We start from the raw sequence: 22084 nt of genomic DNA, 5'->3' as shown, positions 1-22084 counted from the left end.
AAAAATAGTACATAAGCGTTCATTATTTGTTAGAGACTCTAACATGAATTTGAGGTAAAATTAATGTGTAAGAGTGCAATGTGTATTTTGAACTCTAGCATGTGAAAGATAAAAATCTTACTATTTAGTGAATGGGGATATTTATGAGCGCATATTTCTGGTCTTATATGCATCATAAATTTCTTGTGACATTTTCAATCCTGATGATCCTGGCATATCTCTCTTGAAAAGACACATATTATGAAAATGTGATAACTTCCAAGTCTCAAGAGCCTCAAGCAATCATATTGGAGTTAACTGTGTGTAGCTCGATGTGCACTTAACGGTAATCCACATTCTTGATGTAGTTGGATATTGTGATACCGATTATTTTGGTTGTCCAGGTAGTGTATTTGTGGTGGTGGGAAGAGCTATTTTTGTGGAAAAGTGTCATATAAACACTTATAGCTTCCTTAACTATGAAGACATAATGTGTAGCTTGTTGTGAGGATACATGTTAGGATACATGACTACATAATTTCATCTTAGGGTTGGGCATTCCAGATGCCATTGTGATGCCGTTAGAGATATTTTGAGTTAATTCTGCAGAATTTTTTCTTTCTCTCAAAATACTAGGAGCTCCTTGCAATACAAGCATATTGACATAAAATATTTATTTGTTAAAGAGAAAGCTAATTGAATCTCACGTTTGTGTAGTGCTCCCACAGAACATATGTTGGTAGACCTACTGACAAAGAGTTTTGGCTCCTATAGTATTTCAGGAGCATGCGACTCATATGAGGTTGTTAAAGTCTTTTGTTCTATTAAGTTGGTGAGAGTTATGTGCCTTGTATATATCGTGAGTATGTTTATGTTGCCATTTGTGTGCATTTGTGTTAATTATGGCATTGATGTTATGATACAAGACATTGTGTGTGAGTCTCAGTGAGACATTGTATATTAGTCTTAGTGGGCTTCATTTGAAAATATACTGATCACTATTTGTGCTATTTGTGAGCAATACTTGCATTCTATTTTTCTACATCACGTGATTGTAAATACTTGTTATATGTTATACATCCTATCGATGTGTTCATAACTTGTAGTTGCAAACACATCCAGATCAGATTGTGTTTTTGTAATACTTATTTGTGTTTACTTGGTAATTAAATGACTTATGCAGTCTAAGTGGGAGATTGTTGTATTTTATTTCTTTTTCTTTTTTGGGTGGATTGCATAGTCATTTTAATATTTGGGTTCATAATGGGTTGAACCAATTCTATAAGCACTTGATGAAGCCATGTACTCTCACCCTACATATATAATGAAGTTAGCACATTAGACTTTATTAAGTCATTAGAGCAATTAGGGTTGAGAGACTAGTACCCTCTACACACACAACACAACAGGACAAAAGAAGATGACAGACTCATCTTCTAACAAATAAGGTACTTTACATTCTTTTCATTATTGTTCACATGCTATGGAGTATGACATATTTATTTAGTGAAATTCTAACAAAAAACACTAATCATTTTGGGGAAAGGTGTCGTTTCTTTCCAAACACTGTAAAATGCAATCCACTTAACTTCCTTTTGAATATCTTTGCAACCTATAGTGTCTTGCGAAGAGATTTCTGATTTGCTCCCCCCTATTTGAAAGTTCGTTCTAAGTTTTAGACTCATACCCAAGCATTGAAGAAAGGGGTGGAGAGAGGTAAAAATCTTCCATAGATCCTAAGCTTTCACCCTCAATATTACAAAAATATTGATACTCATTTTATTAAATAATTAAAAAAAATTGAAACTCCATTTTCTCAGCAACCAAACAGTAAGAAAAGAAATTCAAAATTAGAAATTGGGAAAGATGACGGGTCCTCATCTTTTTACCCTGTTTCTTTCTCTTCTTGTTTATCTTCCCGTCCACTAAGTGACGCACAAGTGCTGAATCTCATCAAGCAGAACATCACGAAGTCAAGCAGGTCTAGAGGATGTTCTCAAGGGTCTGATTCTTGAAGGTTGAAGTAAGAAAACAAGGAAGATGAGAAGAATAAGGTTTAAAATTAAAGGGCATTTTGGGAACGGAAAAGTGGCGAGAAAAAACTTAATTTTTGGGAATAGCTTAAATATTAATGATTCAATATGACCGTATATAGCTTAAATGAGTGGATGTTGTGATCCTGAGCATTAATTATGATAATTAATTTCAAGAGTTAACTTAAATTGTTTGATCAAATCTACAAGATTGAGCTCATGGTTATTTAAAGCACCATATAATTTCCAGAGCATGAGGTGGCCTACAACTGGATCCCATTTTCCCTTCACCAACGGTTCAGATTAAACAAAAATTAATCTAACGGTTCATATTAAAAATCAAAGGTGCATTTTTGGCCTCGGTAAGTGTGAGCGTCAGGCACAGAGAAATTATTAACTATGAGTTTTCACACTCAATTACGCTCCATGTCGCCCAATGATTGATCCGAACCATAGAATAAAAGATCTTAGTTGATGATTAAATGAAATCTTTGGATCTTTGTGCGGTGATGGATATGCGGGACATAAGATTATTGCCTTTTGAGTTTATGCGTATCCCACCATCACGCATCAACGGCTTACATTTAATAAAAAAAAAATTGAACGGTTCAATACGTTTTCACAAGAATTTAGGTGATTTAAATACAAATCCTTAATTAGTCAGTACCAAAATGCACAATTTTTTTTTAAAATTTTTTTCATTAATTACTATTAACTTTGTGTTTAATGCAATTCAAAGAATATAATTTTATGTTTAGGTTATTTAAACGTTGAGCAATTATTATGCACATTTAAGGATGGTTAAGGAAAAAAAAAGAAAGATAATTAACTAGTCCATACTTGTGTACTAACACCCTACATGTCGGAGGGTTGGTGTAATACCCCAACCTTTTAATTGAGATTAAGTATGTCCCAATTGGATTAGGAGAGTGTTAAGTTGGATTCTGAGTGTAAGAGGTGGATTTTGGGCTTTTTCTTGAAATTTTCTACCAAGTGAACGTTCGAAGTTGGATTCAAACGATCAAGGGGAATGTTGGATTTGAACAATCAACGTTGCTAGTATTTTTTTTTAATTAAAAAAAAAAAAAAAAAAAGAAAGGCATGTGAGACACCTCAACCCTTATTATCCTTTCAGCTCACCTATAAGAAGGATATTACGTCCCTTAGTCACCATTTTCGTCCATTAAAATCCAGAAAACCTTAAGAGAGAGAGAGAGAGAAAGAGAGAGGAGAAGAATGAAGATCTTGTTGTTGTTCTCAAGAGAGGTAACACCTCTTACTTTGATCTCCTCTCTACTACCATTTTTAAACATGTTTTCTGTTGTTAGCTTTGTAGTATTAGTTTGTGTTTATGTTAGTATTATAAGTTTTTGTGTTGGATATTATGGGTTAGGTGGTGTTTTGTTGAGTTAGACCATGCTTAACATGTTGAGATTAATGATTTTCGTTGTGATTACCCTACTGACTCATAGATTTGTTATAGGTCTACTTGGTCATTTTGGTTTTAATATGAGATTAGTGATGGGTTAGTGAGTTAATAATCTTAGACGTGCATTTCGGTGCATGGAAGTGTTATTTATTGTTAAGTCAGCCTTAAGCTTGACAATAGGACCTTAGATCATGTGTGGGTGGGTAAATGTAAAATGGGAGGTTTTGTCAGACCTTCGAACGTTCGCGAGGGCTGCCGAACATTCGATACAATACTCAAACGATCGATGGCCATATAAATTGACCATTTTGCCCCAATTTAGGTTTATGGTATTTTCGTCTAGATTAGGGATTGATATTAGATTATTTTACAGCGTTGGATGTCAGAGATGGTTTAGAGAATTACCCAGTGGAAAATCACGATGATGGTGAGTAAAAACTCACACGGATACTTGTTATTTTAGTTCTCTCATGACATGATTATTTTATGTATTAAATATGCATGTTTACAACTCATATGAAATGCATCTTAGAAAAATGTGAACTGTATTTTGTGAAAATGATTGATGAAAAATAAAAGGATAAAAATACGAGTTCGTAAATGCATGCATGCATGGAAAAGACTGTGAATAATTGAATCATATAACATAGTACATCGGAACGTGCAGAATAATGATTATGAGCTTATTATTATAAGGGTTAGCCTTATGGTCAAAGAGATTTGATTTACTTTTATTGTTTGGCCTTGGATCCAATAGTTATTTGTGACGGGCACATCATGGAAGGATAGGTCACCATTACAGCATTCCACCCAAGATTGAATTTGGTCGGGCTACTAGAATCTGGTGATATACGACACTATTTAGGGCACCAATATTGTATTACAAGTCACTCGAGACAGCGCCAACCATACTAAGAATGGGTTAAAGGCTTGAATAGACCATATAGAGTTGAACTATAACTTGTTTCTTTTAATTATAATGTAATTATATCTATATTGCATCATCATGTCATATAATCTATAAACTGAGAATCTTACCTTATTACCGCTTGTGATTTATAAACCTTTTAATAAATAACTAAGTTCACTGCAAAAACAATAATTAGTTCATGTTTATTATTACTCACTCAGTCTTAAACTTACACTTGTATATTTTTTCCTGCAAAACATGTGTTATATTATAGTTAGTTTGTTCAAGGATGACGGAAACGATGGAGAATGAACCATTTTTTAACGAAAAGCCTTGGAGGATTTGGCTGGACTTATTTTTGAGGAATTGGTTTTTGATGTTAGAGAAAATACGGGGAGGAGGAATTGATCATTTTTAGAGTACCTACATGGTATTATATTTAATTCAGTGTATTTGGAGTGAGGGCCCTCAAATTGAACCTATTGTTGAGGTTATTCAAGATTGTGATATGACCATTCATGGAGATTTTAGAGTTTGGAGTTGGCAACAACTTTCCCATGGAGATTTTAGATTTTGGAGTTGGCAAACAACTTTCCCTCCTTACCAAGTTCAACATCAAATGACGAGAATTAAAATATCATTTAAAAACAAAGTCGCCGCTAGTTGGAATAAAACTTTTCAAATTCCATACCAATATTTTACCAATTCATAACTCACACATTCAGTTAGCATTTGGTGTTAACATGGACAAAAAAATCCCTCACGTGGGACTACTTTCCAAAATGTTATTAAAAAGGATTAAAAAAAAAAATAAAAATTGAAGGGGTGGCCGAACCACCCCCTTCACCATTTACTTTGTTATAGGAACCGAGAAAAAAAAAAAAAAAAAAAACATATTATGCATGTAACTGGTTCCTTCAGTGATCGCTAACTATCACTCACCAACCAAGTCACAATATTAGGTGCCCCTTAGAGGCTCTCTCAGTTAGCTTCCATAGTTGACGATAAAATCACACTTGCAAGTAGGGGTGTAAATGAGTTGAGCTTGAGCGAGCTTCCCTTGTTTAGACTTGACTTGTTTAAATTTTACTCGAGCTCAAGCTCAAGTCGAGCTCAAGGATGAGCCAAAAAAATCAAGCTCGAGCTCATAATAAGTCGAGCTGGCTCTTATATTTATTTATTTTTTTTTTTAAAAAAAAATATTAAACTTCAAGTACTCTTAAACGGCTTAAGAAGCCAACTTGCATATGAGAATTTTCTTAGCCTGTCTAGTCGAGTATGGAGCCTGAGTTAATACAGCAAGATACTTGGTTTCAAAGAGATAAGATATGCATCATTTTATAGATAAGCAAACTTAGGGATTGGTGTTTTCTTAGCAATGTGGGACAAGTTAATATGTTGTATTCAGACTGCATTGGGACAACGCCCTCCACAAAAAAATATTTTTTCAACGTCTCTCTCTCAATCTCCCTCACCAGTCATAGCGCATCTTCCACCTGAACTCCCATTTCCCACTCTCTCTCACTCTCGCTCATCAGATAGGTAGTGATAGTGTTTGGGTCTGTTTGATTCTTCAATAATTTATACCTTTCGCAATCTCCCTTAATAGTTTCTGTTTGATCTTCTTTCTTTTGTTTAGGCCTGCTCTAATTGAATCAGAGTCTTTTAAATGATTGTCCTCTCTCTCTCTTTCTAATGCTTAAATATTAATGCAATTTTAAGATTTTAATAATTATGAGATTTATAATTAATTATTTGTTACTTAGTTTATATATATATATATATATATATATATATAGACACACACACGCGCTTATACGAGCTTGCTCACGAGCTTAACCGAGTCGAGCCGAGCTTGCTTCGTTTAATATTCGAGTTAAGATTTGTGTTCACGAAGCGTTTAATTTAATAATCGAGTCGCGCTTATACGAGCCGATCCCGAATTCGCTCGTGAGCAGCTTGCTCACTTAACACCCCTACTTGCAAGTGTACCTTCATGGTGACCTCAATTGAAAATCGAAGTTTGTTGCTTCCAGAATATAGATTTGGTCTTGCAGTCAACGCATGTGGCGCACCTTTCTCTAATAAAAAGACTAGCATTAGCACTAAACGCATCAGAAGACCATCACCAACGACCTTGACAAACTCAAGCCCCACATTTTCAACCACCATCTCTCTATTGTGGTAATTCTTTCGGCTGAATCTGAAAGTACTTTGTCATGGTAACTATGTTAAGTTAATTGCCTATCGAAAAAAAAAAGAAGTGCTCCCAGTAAAAAAATTTCTACTCTATTCAATAGACCAAGAACAATTGAGAAAAGATAGATGAGTACAATATCTCTTCGAATATGAAATATGGTGATACATCTGATTGTACCAACCTACATATGTCTCTCTCCCATCAATCGGTACTAGTTATTGTTATTTGGATTCCTCTTGACTTGATTTGTCCGATGACAAATATGAAGTGAAAGAAGGATCCTCCTGTTGGGAATTAGATTATACTCTTTCTCTCCCATCTTCTCACAAATATGGAGATGAATTGATCGATTTATCAAATCCTAGGTCGAGATTGACGAGGCTTTGAAGTTGTACCCTCCGTTATGGTCTCTTACTCTGTGCTTCCTCTTCCTTTTTTGCCACACCGTCATACTCGATGACAAAGCAGTTACCAGCACTGAGAGGGCTTGCGGCAGATCTTGATAAGGCATTGGAGGACTTAGTAGACTCTGCTTGTGGATATAGAACTATAGAAGGCCAAGTGAGGCCCCACCAAGGCTGCCATGTCAAGGTATAGTGACAACAACATTGTTGCAGATAAAAACAAATGAAGGAGACAAATCTTGGGGATGAAAGCATGAAAGCTTGATGCTGCCAATTGTACTAATAGCTCAAGGTTATGCTTTCTTGCTGGTCATACTAGATTTGATTCCCCATTGCAGCGCCGCAAGCAGGCTCTATAGCCTTGTTTGTTAAACAATAGGGCACTATTCATGCATTTTGAATAATAATAATAATAATAATAAAAATAATGATTGATATTGAAAAGTGAAAAAATTATGTTTTATAGTACTTTTTTTTTTTATTTAAATAGCAGTAAAAAGTGAATGATATGATATAAAAAGTGAGAATGTTTTGATATTATTTTTTATTTTATTTTTTTGAAAAATGAGGTGAATAGTATTTAGGGGAGGGGTGGTGTTTATAAGTAAGGTCGCTATATATGTATATTAGCTTGTCAAATTTACAAATTTACCGACAAGATTCCCTCTTGCTACTTCCACGAGACTTGACCTTACCTCAAGTTGGCACATTTTATTGCCTTGAGCTACTCCCAATGGGTCAAGGTGTTGCTTAATCAAGTAATGCTTTAAGTAGTGTCATGTTATTCTCCTAAAGATAATATGACTTTTAAAATCATCATTAGATTAAAATTCAATAATGATCATCTCAAATTTAATAATCTAATATATATATATATATATATATATATATATAATAGGGGAGTTTTAGACAGGAGTCTCTGAAATTTCAACAAGTGACATTTTATTTTGCTGACAAGTGTTAATTTAAGTGTGAAACCTACACTCTAAGGACTGTTAGTGGGTTAGAGTCCTGTATCTAAGTTATTTCTTTAGAAATCTCATCCGTAAGTACCTACGCTCATAACAAATACACAAACATATCCAGACAATGTCAGGTGTTTCCTATGTGTTTTTGTGTTTGTCCATACTCAAAAATTTAAAACAAACTTACATTGCATTTTAGAGATGGAACATGAAAAGTCTAAAAAGAAATATACAAAAAATTTGTGCCGGATGCATTGCATATGGATATAAAAAAAGAAAAAGAACAAAAGTTTGTGAGCCCATGTTTGACAGGAGAAATTAATGAAAGATTGTTATTTCAACAAATAGTGCAAGTTATATTTGTCGATTGTTTCGTATTTTTAAAATTCCAAAAAGCACTTTTAAATTGATAGCCAAAGTATAAGAACTTTTTTTTTTGTTAAAAATAACTAGTTAAATTATACACAGATTTAAAATATTAATTATGTAATTTAAAACAACTTAAATAGCCATAATCTTTCTCCTCTGAAGAGTTGCAAGTTTATTTAATAGTAATTTTAGAAGTTCCGTCACTTTTCAATGAATAAAAGAAAGAACATAAAAAATTAAGTCATACTTCTAACATTACTAGCCCCACTCCCACCTCTTCAATTTTTTTTCTTATTTTTATAATTATTAGTTTAATATTTTTTAGAGGCGCTATAGAAAGGTCCAGTTTTTTTAAAAAATCTGAGTTAGACATATGCAATATCTTCTTTCCCTCTTCGTAGTTTATATGTTCATTAACCATCTATTTTAGAGCCAAATAATCTGTCTGCTGATCCTATATAAACATACACAATCAAGCGTTTCAGTTTAATACCTAATCAAATACATCGCTGTTGCCAAAAGATTGAAACAGACAATGCATTCATCATATGAACAAGCTCACGCACAAACACGACTTACCACAATTTCCACCCCAAAGAAGGTCCAAACCTTACTCAAGAAACCAGTCATAGGAAAATCCAACACTTTGATAAGCTTCTCATGTAGAAAATGAATAATAATAATAATAATAATAAGGCGGCATGTTTACAATCCAAGATGAATATAAGAGAATTCCCACAACAAACAAGGGAACCAAAAACATCTAGAATTTGAACAATGAAAAAAAGAAATCTGGTGATCTTCTCTGGTTCAATTTTTTCTACATTCACAATGGAACTAAATTCGAGATAGCCTTTAGAATATGCTAAAAGAAAAGGAAGAAAATTGAAAAAGCAATTAACTAAAGCTAAGAAATTTTTTATACTATATGGCCCAATGGCAAAATTCAAGGCGCTACAAAGCCACACCATCAGGCAACAGAAACAACAAATCCCCACAATCACTTATAGATAGATAGCTTTCTCATCTCTTCTCACTTTAAGAAATCCATACAGCTGGAACCTACTGATGTGGCGTAAGCACTGCCAACAGAAAAAAAGGAATAAGAACCAAGTCATGATAAATCTACCCAGTGTCTATAAAAAATAAATGAAGAAATAAACAAAGATGGCATGACAAGGGGAGAAGGAAGATGCAAATCAAGTTCTTAGCTCACACTATACATTCAGGGTAGACAAATTTATATATACATGGAACTAAATATACATAATATGAATACGCATACACACACACAAACATCTAACGAAGGCGACAAATCATCTTCAATTGTATGCCCATATTTCTAAAATGAAAAGATTGCAGAGCAACACCACCAAGTCAGTGAAACTACAAGTTAGATATGGAAATCATTAGAAATCCAATAGATCATTGTAATGTCAAATGTCATATCAAGCTGGCGATGTTACAGGAATCCATTTTGCCCATTTGAAATCAAGAAACAACTAGCTTACATGCCCTATAATACACTACAAATGTTAAAACGCTCTAAAATATCATATTAGAAAGACATACGTTAATGACATTACAAATAGTAGAGACTAGACTTGGTCATTTGTTATGTAATAATGTACTAGATAATACATATTATGATCATAATATAGTTCCCTATAGATTGAGCATACAAGTAGCAACAACCAAAAAGACGAAAATAACACAAGAAGAAAATTAACGGGTGATTACAATGAGTTAGTAGTTGTAGGGTTAGTTCTAGTAGATATTGTAATAGTCCAAAAAAAAAAAAAAGAGCAAGTTACGGAATGGGAGTTAGAAATGACACTTTAGAATCAATTAATCACCAGATACAAAATTTGGATTTTCACATTGGCTCAACCAATTGCTTTTAGGCCGACGGGGTTCCTTCATTATTCGTACCCCACTCTTCGTCAGCCTCGTTGCCGTTAACGAGTACAGCGCCATCTGTTGAATCAGCATCCACTACGACACCCTCCTCCTGGCTACCTTCTTCTCCATTGTGTTCCTCTTCATTCTGTTCTTCATTCTGCTCTTCTCCATTCTGTTCTTCTCCATTCTGTACCAGTAACCCGTAACAAATATATTAAAGTGTACTAACACAAGTTCCATAGAAAATTTGGAGAACCAACAATAAGAGAATTACAACAGAAGTTCACATGTTCAAGAGAAAAAGCAAAAATAAAATTGACAATATATCAAGAGTATGAAACACCAAAGTATTGTACACTTATACATAGAAACATCGCTCGTAAAGTAGTTCAAGTTTAACATGTCACGCAGTATGGTGTTATTTGCATTAAATAAAACCAAAGACATTTTCCACCAAGTAAATATAAAATATATAGGCAGAGTGTACCTCGTGATCTGTGTCTCCATTCTCAAGGGGTTCCTCACCATCAATTTGCATGTTTCTGAAAGCCTCCACAAGTGTAATATGTGATCTATCGGCATGGTTTATATATTCATGTGCAGGAGGATACATGCCCCTAGAAAGCAATTAAAATAAGGCAGTTAATAATTGCTATCTATTCAGGTAGCAGCATAGAGAAAAGATTAATAAGAATCTCAAGGAAAAACCATCCAGACAAAGGCTGGTATATATATATCTGAATGCTTGAGTACCTTGTCTCTGCAACTTTGGATTCAACAGATAGTGCAACTTGCCAATCCTCAAACAAATTAGGATACTCCTCAGGAACGGCTAAAGATTCAGCAGCTTTTGTATTGACCTACAAATAGCAGCAAATTTTGTTGAATAATCTACATGATCATACATACATAATGATATAAGTGCATAATTATGCGTAGCATTTTGGCATTACAGCAGACTACCAAATAACTATCCTCACAATTATGACACCTGATATTGTTAACACAAATTTTTTATTACACAATCCAAACCCAGCATAACAAACAGCTCAAAAACAGTTACCTTATTGAGGTCCTTTCTCCAAATTGCGACTATCTCTGAGACCTTGCTTGGAAGATAAGATCGCGCCATCAACGCAGCCTCAGGAATCCGATTGCTGCAAAAATATAATTTCATGCATTTGTGTTCTAATGTTTCATGTTCAAAATAAAAATAAAATAATATACCTATCCAACAACAGCTGGAGGCACTCTTCCAATTTACCCAACATGAATAAGCAAAGGAATGCAACGTTGTTCTTTCCCTGCTCTTTAGCAAGGGAAGCAAGTTGTGATATCCCTTCAGCATCACCTAAAGAAGAATAAAGCAGCAATAAACCACTCAAGTCCATTGCATGCTTTAAACATTCCTCGGCCATTTCTAACTGCAATACTCCAATAAGAGCAGAATGTCAATTAAGTGAAATATTTAATTAAAAACAAACATTTCACAGGATAAGTTTCTAGAGAAGTTTGGCTGAGGAAGCAACATTTGCAACAGCGAGTCCAAAATCCACATAAACAGTATAGCATCTAACAGGAGACTACTAAATTCAAACAGCATAGCATCTAAAAGCAAATGAAAACTTAGGTTATCGCATTTTTTGCAATATTAAATTGGGATGATTTTTCACCAAGACTACTGTCACAATGAAAGATTTATTCTAAACGAAATCAACACCTTTCCAGTGGACATAGCTAATTCTCCCAACTGCTTCCATTTAGTCTCACTCTGCACTTCTGAGGCAATACCCTGCACAAACATATATAAATTACTCAAGTCAAAATTGGTAAATGGACATATCACTCCTCAAAAGGAAATTAGAAATGTTCAAATGCTAAAGCAGACAAATGCTCTCAAGGCTACTTATATCCTCTCAATGACACAATTGAATTGGACTTACCTTTGCAACCTCTAATCTGCCAAGCTGTATGGCTAGCTCAAATCTGTAATCAGGGTCTGTAGCTACTTCAAGAGCATCCTCTATCATTCCACGTGATTCCAAGAAACGAGCAACACTATCAACAAAAGAAAAAGAATAAAAAAAGCATCAGGATCCAAAGAACAATTTAGTTCCTGAACTTCACATATATCACAAATGATAAAATTCTGTTAATATATTCTTAGACTAAACAGATCTGATGTGCACAGATGCCAGCCATATGATCACCCATCTTGCAAGAACATTCAGATCATAGATATGAAGAATAGCTATTGATATATCTTCCAAGTAACAATTTTGAAACAGTTCAACAATTACTTTTGCAATAAACTATGTTTCGGCCTATCAAATGAAACATAGGAGTGTCCAAATAGCCAAATGTAACACATAAGAAGAAATTGTTTAAGAATTAAAAGAAATTTTCCATTTTCCATCATTTGCAAACTCTGTACACACCTATTATGATGCTCTTTAGGAATTGAAGGTAAAAGTTCACTGGCCCTTTCCAGGTCCCCACGCATCACAAGAGTCTTATACTCAATCAAGCTAACAAGTAAGGTGTATCCCATAACACTGCATGAACAAATAGATAAACAAGAAAAAGATTAATAATGAAGCGAACAGCCTAACTGACCTCCTCTATGGACAGAAACCAAAACACTACTTACTTGAACTCTTTGTCAATTAGATACACTCGACTTTGACTAGCAAGATAACCCAACAAATACATAGGCCGGTCCAAATGAAACATTGTGGTTACCTAAATAAATAGAATAACTTATCAAGATGGCCCTATCAAATCCACGGAATGATAATATCTGGATATGTAAAACAAGTTCAAATCAGGTATGGACCATATACAATACCTCACCACCAACACAGTAATTGAGCCTCCAGGAGGAGTTGTTATAAATAAAACAATCCCCAACCCATATACCAGTCCTGACACGTTCATTCACTTCATGGAGAAGCTCAAAGGCATCCTCAACACCTTGTTCATCTACAGGTCTTCCACTATCCAAATAAGAAGAAACCACATCACGCTGCAACATTAAAGATCAGATCAAGTTCGTAATAAATTGCACAAAACCACAGGTCAATGACAGAAACGTGCATATCTCATGAAAAAAAAATGAACTAGTGTCCTAAAGAGAATTTACTAAATGAAAGACTAAGATTGAATAGATCCTTACACTGTACTTCAAGATATAGAATGATGTATCGCTGGCAATCGCCACTAAATCTCCACTGTCAGCCCAATGAAGATTCTGATACATCAACACAAAAGAGTGAAACATAGGAAGCAGTGTAGCTGGAAAAAAAAGGCAACTGATAGACATCTTAAAGTTATTTTGTTGCTTACTTTCACATTAACATCAATTCGCCGAATTAACCTGCATTCAGCCCAATCATAGAAACAAATAAAATCATTTGAACACATTGCCAATAAGGCTCCCCCATAAATACGCTCAGCCGAGAAGGTTGGACGAACGCTCCTCTTTTCCTGATAGATGAAACCTCCATTAAACTCAACAAACATTCACTAGAATGGAAATTGATATTCACAAGGTTACAGATGAATTGAACCAATATTCATGATCTAACATCCTGATAATTGAGTCAAATTTCAAAACCAAGGCATCCACTTTTGGAGGTTTCCATGACCTTTCCCTAATTTGAAGGTAAAATATCATTGGAATTGGCAATATGATTTATAACTACCCATCAAAATGTTCAAGAATCATAACTTCTTTTGGAGGAAATGAAACTGACAACCAGCTTTCCAACAGAAGTGACAAGAAATAAGGAGTGAAACGAAATCAGTAGCTTCCAGCATCTCACTGGACATATAGACAAACCTGGAAATTTTTACTGAAAATCTTAATCTTTGATGTGCTTTCTCTAACAGCGTATTCTCCATCTGACGACCATGCAAATTCCAAAGCCGAACCGAATGACCTATTTCTCCATGCCAAAGCTGTATATATAATGTACTCACCATCTCCACAGACAACAACAAACCTCCCATTGGGATTGTGCTTTAAGCTCTGAAAATAAAAACAATAAACAATAAACCCAATAACACGTGCAAATAGACACAAAAACAATTTATACAAAATGTCACAACATTTTAGGAACAATCTTTCTTTATATCCTCACACTTCCATTTGCAAATGCAGACTGCCATGAACTATAGCAGGACACAGAACCAATTTTCACACCACATCCTCAAAATCCACATGTTACACTACAGTTTTCCTTCCCCACCAAGTAAATGCTTATTACTCTGGAATTAATAAAACTAAACATGTTACATTACAGTTTCCCTTCCCCATCAAGTACATGCTTACCATTTTTCCCCTCCTGAAAAAAGCAATAATCATCATCTTGGAACAAGCAGCACTTTTTCAGATTACAGAAATTGAACAGCTAAAATCAACTTATAGAGAAAACTTTCATGACATTAATCACTACTTAAAAATACAAAGTTATTTCTATGTCAACATCACTATAGATGATGGAAATTCATATGGAAAATTGCATGGTAGCAAGCTGTTTCAGATATGCAGAGAACTAAACAAAATAGGATATGGGAAATCAAAAGCTATAGATTATAGAAACAAACTTCAGCCTCCGAATAAAGAGCTATGGAACAAGAAGCCAGTCTGAGGAGACCTAAAAGTAAAGGTGCGACACTAATCTGCCACAAATTTAATCTGGGTTATACTTGGCCATGACTTGTCATACACAACAATTTCTGAATTTCAAACTCTTTTGTTCCCAGAACATTATGAGTTTCCCAAATCGATAAATCTGAACCAGACTGTTACATCAGCCAAAAAGACTAAATAACAAGCATACAATAGCTACAAAGGAAGATTATTTAATCGGATAGGATACCATAAGTTACTGTACACATAAACTTACAAAGACTCATTTCTTTCCTACCATGCGGATTACATGGCAGAAGCAGAAGAAATAAAAAATGCACAAATACAACAAACAAATAACAGGAATTGAAATGAGACCAGAAGTATTCCAGATCACCTGTGGGTAAAGATCACAGGTTCCCAACTCCTTAACAGCCAAAGGCAATCTTTCTCCATCAGCAACCTAACAAGCAAAGTAAACAGAGAAGCTGGAATGTCAAGAAAAGAAAAGGCAAATCATTTTATTTCTGAAGTCCATGTGATGGAGCAAATTAAGGGTGTGTAATTGAATTCAAACCTCCAAATCTGCCCCCACACTCTTAATGTTCACAGTTTGAATTTCATTATGCTTAGCCCATATGATTTTTCCACTGTTGTCCATACTAGCTACAGGTTCTTCCCGACCAAGTTTCACCATAATGGTTCCTTCATCATAACCAATTACAACCCTGAACAAAAAAACAATACTCTAGTAGTTTAGCAAGATGAACACATCAGACACAATTTTGAAAGATATAAAACAACTTCAACAAAGTAACAGGGCCCAATTCTCAACAAAGTAATACAAAGAATTTTGACCCATGAAAACAAACAACTCAAGAAGAAATGTGCCAGGAAACAAAAACAACAATTAAAATGATGCCTCTCACATTCTCTAAGAAAATGAGCGAACTTAATTAATATAAGTATCCCATACTAGGATTTGAACCACATTAACACATTTCTAAGTATAAGAGTGAATATACAACCCTCAAAGTACTTCAAACTTAAAGGAGAAACGACAATGATATTTGCTTAAAAGAAAAATCTAATCGAGAAACTTACCGACGTGAACCTTTCATGTATCCAATAGCCCAAACTCTTTCAAGACCATAATTCAATGTGTTCTCAAGCCTGAAAGTAAATGAGAGCTGAAGGTTAGCATAAATCCATAAAACTCAATCATACATTGATAGGATTTTTCAAATTAAAAAAGAAAAGGAAATACTGAATTCTGCAACAAATTTAATTAAAAAAAGAAAAAATGAAAAAAGGTGACGAAGAGGAACAAGGAAAGAAGAAGGGAACACAAAAATAAGGTTCTACTTTATAAGTTTCAATATTGTGTCAATTCTGGGCTCAATTTAAATCTGAATTTCAGCCCAATTCAGCCTTTTATCACATTAGAAATAAAGGATGATCAAATTTATACTCTATGTAACCAAGACCAGAATGATAGGTTCTTATGTTCACATGAGAAAGATGGCAAGTTGTGTGGAAGTTGTATCATCCATTACTCTAAAGCATCGACAATTCCTCATAGCATCTTCGTAACAGGATATCATTTGATAAGGTTATCTAGGAAAATATAGGGCAGAAAAGAAGGGAGGATGGGAGAAGGGAAATGTTCAAAAAGATAAACTTGAACAGATTTTTCCAATACTTCAAACAAACTTATGAACTCAAATTTCAATTCAAAATCATACACCATCATGTGAAAGGGAACTGTTATGCAGAAAAACAACTGTTTTACCAAAGAACAAAAGTTCTTCAAAGGAAGATAGAACAAAAGCTCAGGCCATGCCAATTTCAAAGACATAAAACTAAGAAAATATTGTACAAAGTGAATTACCTATAAGTGGTAGAGTGCCATATACGAACAGTCCCATCTTCAGAACCAGTAATTATTATAGGAAGTTCAGGATGAAAACATACTGCAGAGACATTGTGTGTGTGGCCCTCTAGTGTCTGGACACAGCTTTTGGTCTGATAGTCCCACACCTGCTTTCATAAAGGATTTATCCATAAATGTTCCAGATCATTGTACATATGTTTAATTAGAAATATTGCAAAGAAAAGAAACGGACAGGCGGCAGACCTTAGCAGTGTGATCATCAGAACCAGTAATTAGATAAGGTTTATCACCACCGGTAAAGTAATCAACGCAATTAACACCCTTCTGATGCGCATCCAATGTAAAATTCGGGTCGGGCGAGCCAAGATTCCAAATCTAGAAGGAATTGCGAAAACAGAGCATTATTAGCATAATTACAAGAAAAAAAGTCACCACTGACAATCCCATTGTACCTTTATGGTGCGATCAAGAGATGCACTTGCAAATGTGTTGGTGTCTTTTGGATTAAATGTAACTTGCATCACATAATGGGAATGCCCCTCAAAAATCTGAGTACATGCCCAACCTTTCTCCCAATCCCAAAGCTTTATGAGCATATCATCAGATGACGACAGCACATATGGAAGGGTAGGATGGACAGCCACACACCTAATGTAGTCTGTATGTGCCTCAAATACTTTAACCTTATCCATAGTGTTGTAGTTGTATACACGAATAAACATGTCATCAGCTCCAGCAACAACCCATTGTTTGCGGGCTATAAACTTGGCTGACCTAACTGCAAGTAGGGATATAGCTTTAGCACCCCAATTAAATTAATACCAAGAACGACTCCAGGAAAAAATCTTCTCAACAACGTCATCAAGCAGGGAAATATAAAAACAAACAAAATAACATTTTATATAAGATACCTGGTAACTCTGTGACCTCAAAAGACTTCGCCATTGTCTGGTGTGGTGACAGGGAGATTTAAGTTAGACATAAATGCTTTATAAACCTCCAAAGAACTCAACATAGAAAATAGTTAATAGCAATAACCTCAAGCTCCTAAGGCTTGTAACCGACTCAAGACCCTCCATAAGGAAGGAAGAAAACTCAAGCACTTTTTTCTGATATTTCAAGAATATGCAGACATAAAACCAGTCTTTTTTATTAGAACATAACACCTCTTACAAGCCATGAAATAACAAATAAATTCAATTCATCATACAGTTGACTAGAAGAATGTAGCCACACATAGCGTCTTCAGAAGTGCTGAATATAAAACACAGAATGGACAGAAAGCAGACTTCTTGTTACTTCAGGTAACTCCTGACGTTCAAAAACATCAAGCATATAAAAACCCTTTATAGACCTGATATATACCTCAGTGACCTTAACGAATGGCATTATTTTCATAGTATTATTCCATTAAAGACATAGAACAAATGTTGTGAGGCAAATTATACAAGACACACAAACACAAGCACACACATACACCCACGCATGGGCACAGGTGCACTCGTACATGTAACACATGCATGTATAGATGTGTATGTAGAGAGAGAGAGAGAGAGAGATGTGCCACTTATTTGGCATAGGTCAGCCATGAAAGAGGACCCAAGTTGAACTATAACACTAAGGCCCGTTTGGTTTGCGGAATAGGTATTCCATAAGGAAAATGAATAGTTATTACTGAGAATATAGGAGGTTGAAATAGAATAATTATTCATATTCTTTAGTTTGATAACAACACATATTTCATAGTTGGAATTGAACCAAAATTACTAAAAAAACCCATATGATTTCTAATTTTTCCAAAACTCAAATTAAAAAAGAAAAAATAGTTGAATGTGTGGGTGGCCGGCCACCCACACATTCAACCTTTTTTTAAAAAAAAAAAAAAAATTGGAAAACCTTGTCTATCGCCTTAGGAATAGCTATTCCTCTCATGTTTAGAGCATCTCCGACAGAAGTAAGCAAAATAGCTACTGAAAAAATACATATTTTTAATTTAGCTACTCATTTTTCCATACACACTCCAACAGATTATCTATTCTACTCTCTATTTTCTTTAAATATTATTTTGTGTGGGAGAGAGTGAAAGAAAGAAGAGAGAGAGAGTAAAAGAAAGAAAGCGAGAAAAATAATAATAAACAAAGTTTATAGTGTGAATAGTGAATAGCCTATTCTCTTGGAGATGCTCTTAGGGGAATGGTTATTCCCCGGGAAATAACTATTCTTAAAAAATAGATCCTCACCAAATGGAAAAATGGCTATTCCATAGGAATAGTCATTCCATTCCTGAAGTCTATTCTACAAACCAAACGGGACCTAAATGGCACTACTTCAGCACAAGCATTGGGGCTTTCATCATCAACAAGCCCATAAGAGAAGCCCGGGAGGCATTGTGCAGAAGTTTGAAAGAGAATCAAATTGCCACTAAGGACACTACGAGAGGATCTTATTAACAAATCACATCACAAAATTTTCACCAACTTTAAGAATTAAAATTTACACCATAAACGAATGATGTGCTGTGACATCCCTACAACAGTGAATCACTGCATGCATCCTCTTCTTGAATGCCCTCATTGTCTTCCACAGGTTTGTGATTTATATATGTGGCACAATAAAAAGGTGCTTCGTAGATGGATTTTGTTTGACTGAGTATAAATACGAATAAGTTAAAAAGGTTGATGGTATGTCAAATGTATTTGAAAACAGGAAGAAAACCAAAAAAGATGAGAACTTTGTGGGGGGGGTTGTTTCTTCAAAGATTGTGGTCACTACTAGGTTCTCCTTCACATAAATTCTTTCTATGTAGTAACTAAGGACTTTGTTAGGATCTGTTTAGCATTCTGTCCCCTGAACAGCTCATACTTTTTATTAATTAGTATATCTCAGGGTATCCAATCCTCAGGGCAGACTCTGTCTGAGTGTGTCAGGACTCGGGATCATGATATTTGACTACTCTGAGTGTACAGTGCTTCAACCAAGGATTGTGGTCACTACGAGGCTCTAATCCACATAACTTCTTTCTATGTAGTAACTAAGGACTTGGTTGGGATCAGTTTAGCATTCTTCCCCCTGAACAGCTCACACTTTAACTTAATTAGTATATCACTGGGTGACCAATCCTCAGGGCAGACTCTGAGTCTGTATGTATCGGGAACATGATATTGACTACTCTGAGTGCAGAGTGCAGAGTGCAGAGTGCAGAGTGCAGAGTGCTTCAACCAAGGAAGCAAGAGGGGAGCAATCTAAGAATCTCCAAATACAGTAAATTTGTTCAACTTGTTGACAACTTTGTACAGATCTCACCTTATTAAAATTAACAATGAAAATTCCAAAAAATAAAAAATAAAAGCAAAAGTAGCAGTTCTAATTTCCCAGATCATATTTTTCATCATTACATTCCCATACCTGTGATTGGTAGTTCCAGATACACACGGTTCCTGAATACAAACTCGCAAGAATCCTGCAATAACAATTGAATGCATCAGATTTCAGTACACAACAACCACTTAAAATTTTGCATAACAGTGTAAAAGTGCGATTTTGCATCGCAAGTGCCTCACTTCATAACTAAATTTTCCCTCTAGGATACTTTGGAAAACAATTTGAGAGGCAACCACACAATTACAGCCTCAGGATATATAACATTGCTCTACCACTAGCCATTTTACCATATAAGAACATAATAGTGTCGCTATTTTTCTAACATAAAAGTATATGAATACAAAGAATTTAAGTAAAGCATATAATTTACCATGGTTCTGTTGGATGCAGATCCACAGACTTTACTCTCTCGGATCTTTGAGCAAGCTTTCTCTGATCCAAAGATCAAAACGACACCATTACTCAAACAATCAAACACTTTCAAATCCAAATTCTGTTTGGTTTCTATGTTCACACATTCAAATGAATAATTCTCGGCAACCAAACAGAAAATACCAAAATTCAGAAAACACAAAAAACAAAACAAAACTTGAGAACTTGAGATCTAATTTCACAGTACCTTGATTTCGAGTCTCAGAGGCTTCAGAGGAGCGAACAACAGAACCAAAGAAAAAAAGAGTCAGTTAGCGAAGAAACACCAGATCTCGTCGAAACTGAAACCGCTTAATTAATTCTAAGTTTCTCATTCGAAGTAATTAATCAAAAATTGCTTGAATTACACCCAATCAACTACGTGATTCAGCAAAATTAACACCAAATCGAATGGAATTTGTGCCAGATCTAATCTAAAATGAAATGTGAAAGCGTTTGAGAAATGAAATCGAATAGAAACACTCACCATTATTGCAGATTAGAGAAGAAGCAAGTTTCGATCGGAACCACGAAACCAGAGATCGAAATCCACGAGCCCAGTGGATCGAGAGAGAGAGAGAGAGAGAGGGAGAGAGGTTTTGGTGTTGTATCGTAGGGAGCTTGGTGTAAAATATTATGCTTTGTAGTTAAGGGAGAGAGATTTACGAAACTGCCACTACATGGGGTACTCTTGTGAGGGATGGTGCAGGATAAGGTGGATGAAATGTTGGTGGATCTGAAGATGTGTTGGACTAGAGGACGGGGAGGATCGGAGGAGTGGCAGTTTTGTGTTGTCAACAGGAGTAAGGGGGGCAGTGACGCGCCTGCCATGCTGGCAGAAGGGGCCCACCTGTGGGACTGTATAGATCTTGCACATGATGTAATCTAGCCAACCAGAGTTTTTTTTTTTTTTTTAGGTCAAGCCAACCAGAGTTTTAGTTTTGAATTCATTTATCAAACACAAATCAAAATATCTTTTTTTAAAAAAAAAAAAAAACAAATAAACAAATGAACAAAATACTCTCAAAAGGTTTGTGCTTGGGGTGGTCATCATTCCATATTTCCATGTCCAAGTATGCATTACGCAAAACTTGTGAAACTTTAAAATCTTATTTAAATACTAATGTGAGAATTGCTTAACTTTTCAATTTTTTTTTAAATTAGTTGGTTTTCAAAAAATATGTCACTCTATTTCATGAGTCGGCGACACATTTTAGTAACATATTATTTAAGAACTTACCTTTGAAAAAAAAAAATTGAAAAGTGTAGCATTTCTATATTCATTACATTGTTTAAAATAACAATCAATTACAAGTTTTGTAGGGTTTTAATTTTATATTAGATACACAGACATATCATGTTAATACTTACTAAGGCAACTTGTTAGATATGAGGAATGATTATTCCTTTAAGAAAAAAAAAAAAAAAACTTATAAATAGGAATGAAATAATGTAAAATGGGAAGGCTATTTTTATTTCATAGTTTCATCAAATGTATTGAAATACTCAAGATAAATATAATAAAATAATAATAATAATAATTAAAAAAAAAAAAAAAAAAAAACGAAGAACAA

General features: G+C 34.8%; 1 protein-coding gene and 1 non-coding gene across 4 annotated transcripts; both read right to left on the bottom strand.

Moving 5' to 3' along the window:
- Positions 1 to 8950: 8950 nt before the first annotated feature.
- Positions 8951 to 21133, bottom strand: LOC132187263 (coatomer subunit beta'-2). Of its 3 annotated transcripts, none has more exons than XM_059601519.1 (25): positions 20998 to 21133; positions 20719 to 20739; positions 20470 to 20531; positions 20124 to 20178; positions 17630 to 17666; positions 17171 to 17496; positions 16962 to 17093; positions 16716 to 16864; positions 15929 to 15997; positions 15402 to 15552; positions 15222 to 15287; positions 14033 to 14221; positions 13537 to 13677; positions 13367 to 13441; positions 13040 to 13216; positions 12842 to 12933; positions 12630 to 12746; positions 12135 to 12249; positions 11912 to 11983; positions 11419 to 11615; positions 11255 to 11348; positions 10945 to 11051; positions 10679 to 10808; positions 10146 to 10378; positions 8951 to 9371 (listed from the first exon to the last, which is right to left on the bottom strand). In XM_059601519.1, the coding sequence occupies exons 1-24, from the start codon at positions 20998 to 21000 to the stop codon at positions 10190 to 10192; spliced, it is 2766 nt and encodes a 921-aa protein (XP_059457502.1). In that variant the 5' UTR covers positions 21001 to 21133; the 3' UTR covers positions 8951 to 9371; positions 10146 to 10189. The 3 variants fall into 3 exon arrangements, with proteins under 3 accessions (XP_059457502.1, XP_059457504.1, XP_059457505.1); XM_059601521.1 differs by having other exon boundaries at positions 10170 to 10378; XM_059601522.1 differs by having other exon boundaries at positions 10222 to 10378.
- Positions 18983 to 19113, bottom strand: LOC132188909 (small nucleolar RNA snoR134). Its single transcript, XR_009440968.1, has one exon. It is a non-coding gene; the product is annotated as a small nucleolar RNA snoR134 (small nucleolar RNA).
- Positions 21134 to 22084: the final 951 nt, after the last annotated feature.

The sequence above is a fragment of the Corylus avellana genome, chromosome ca7 (assembly GCF_901000735.1).
Source record: "Corylus avellana chromosome ca7, CavTom2PMs-1.0".
NCBI lineage: Eukaryota > Viridiplantae > Streptophyta > Magnoliopsida > Fagales > Betulaceae > Corylus > Corylus avellana.
The sequence above is the reverse complement of the archived record's forward strand: the minus strand, read 5'-3'. Positions and strand labels throughout refer to the sequence as shown.

Coding starts and splice junctions, on each gene's coding strand:
- LOC132187263 (XM_059601519.1), bottom strand. Junction 16,865..16,961: donor CTGATGATCACACTGCTAAG/GTCTGCCGCCTG, acceptor TTATGAAAGCAG/GTGTGGGACTATCAGACCAA. Junction 11,052..11,254: donor GGAGAAAGGACCTCAATAAG/GTAACTGTTTTT, acceptor TGCTATTTGTAG/GTCAATACAAAAGCTGCTGA.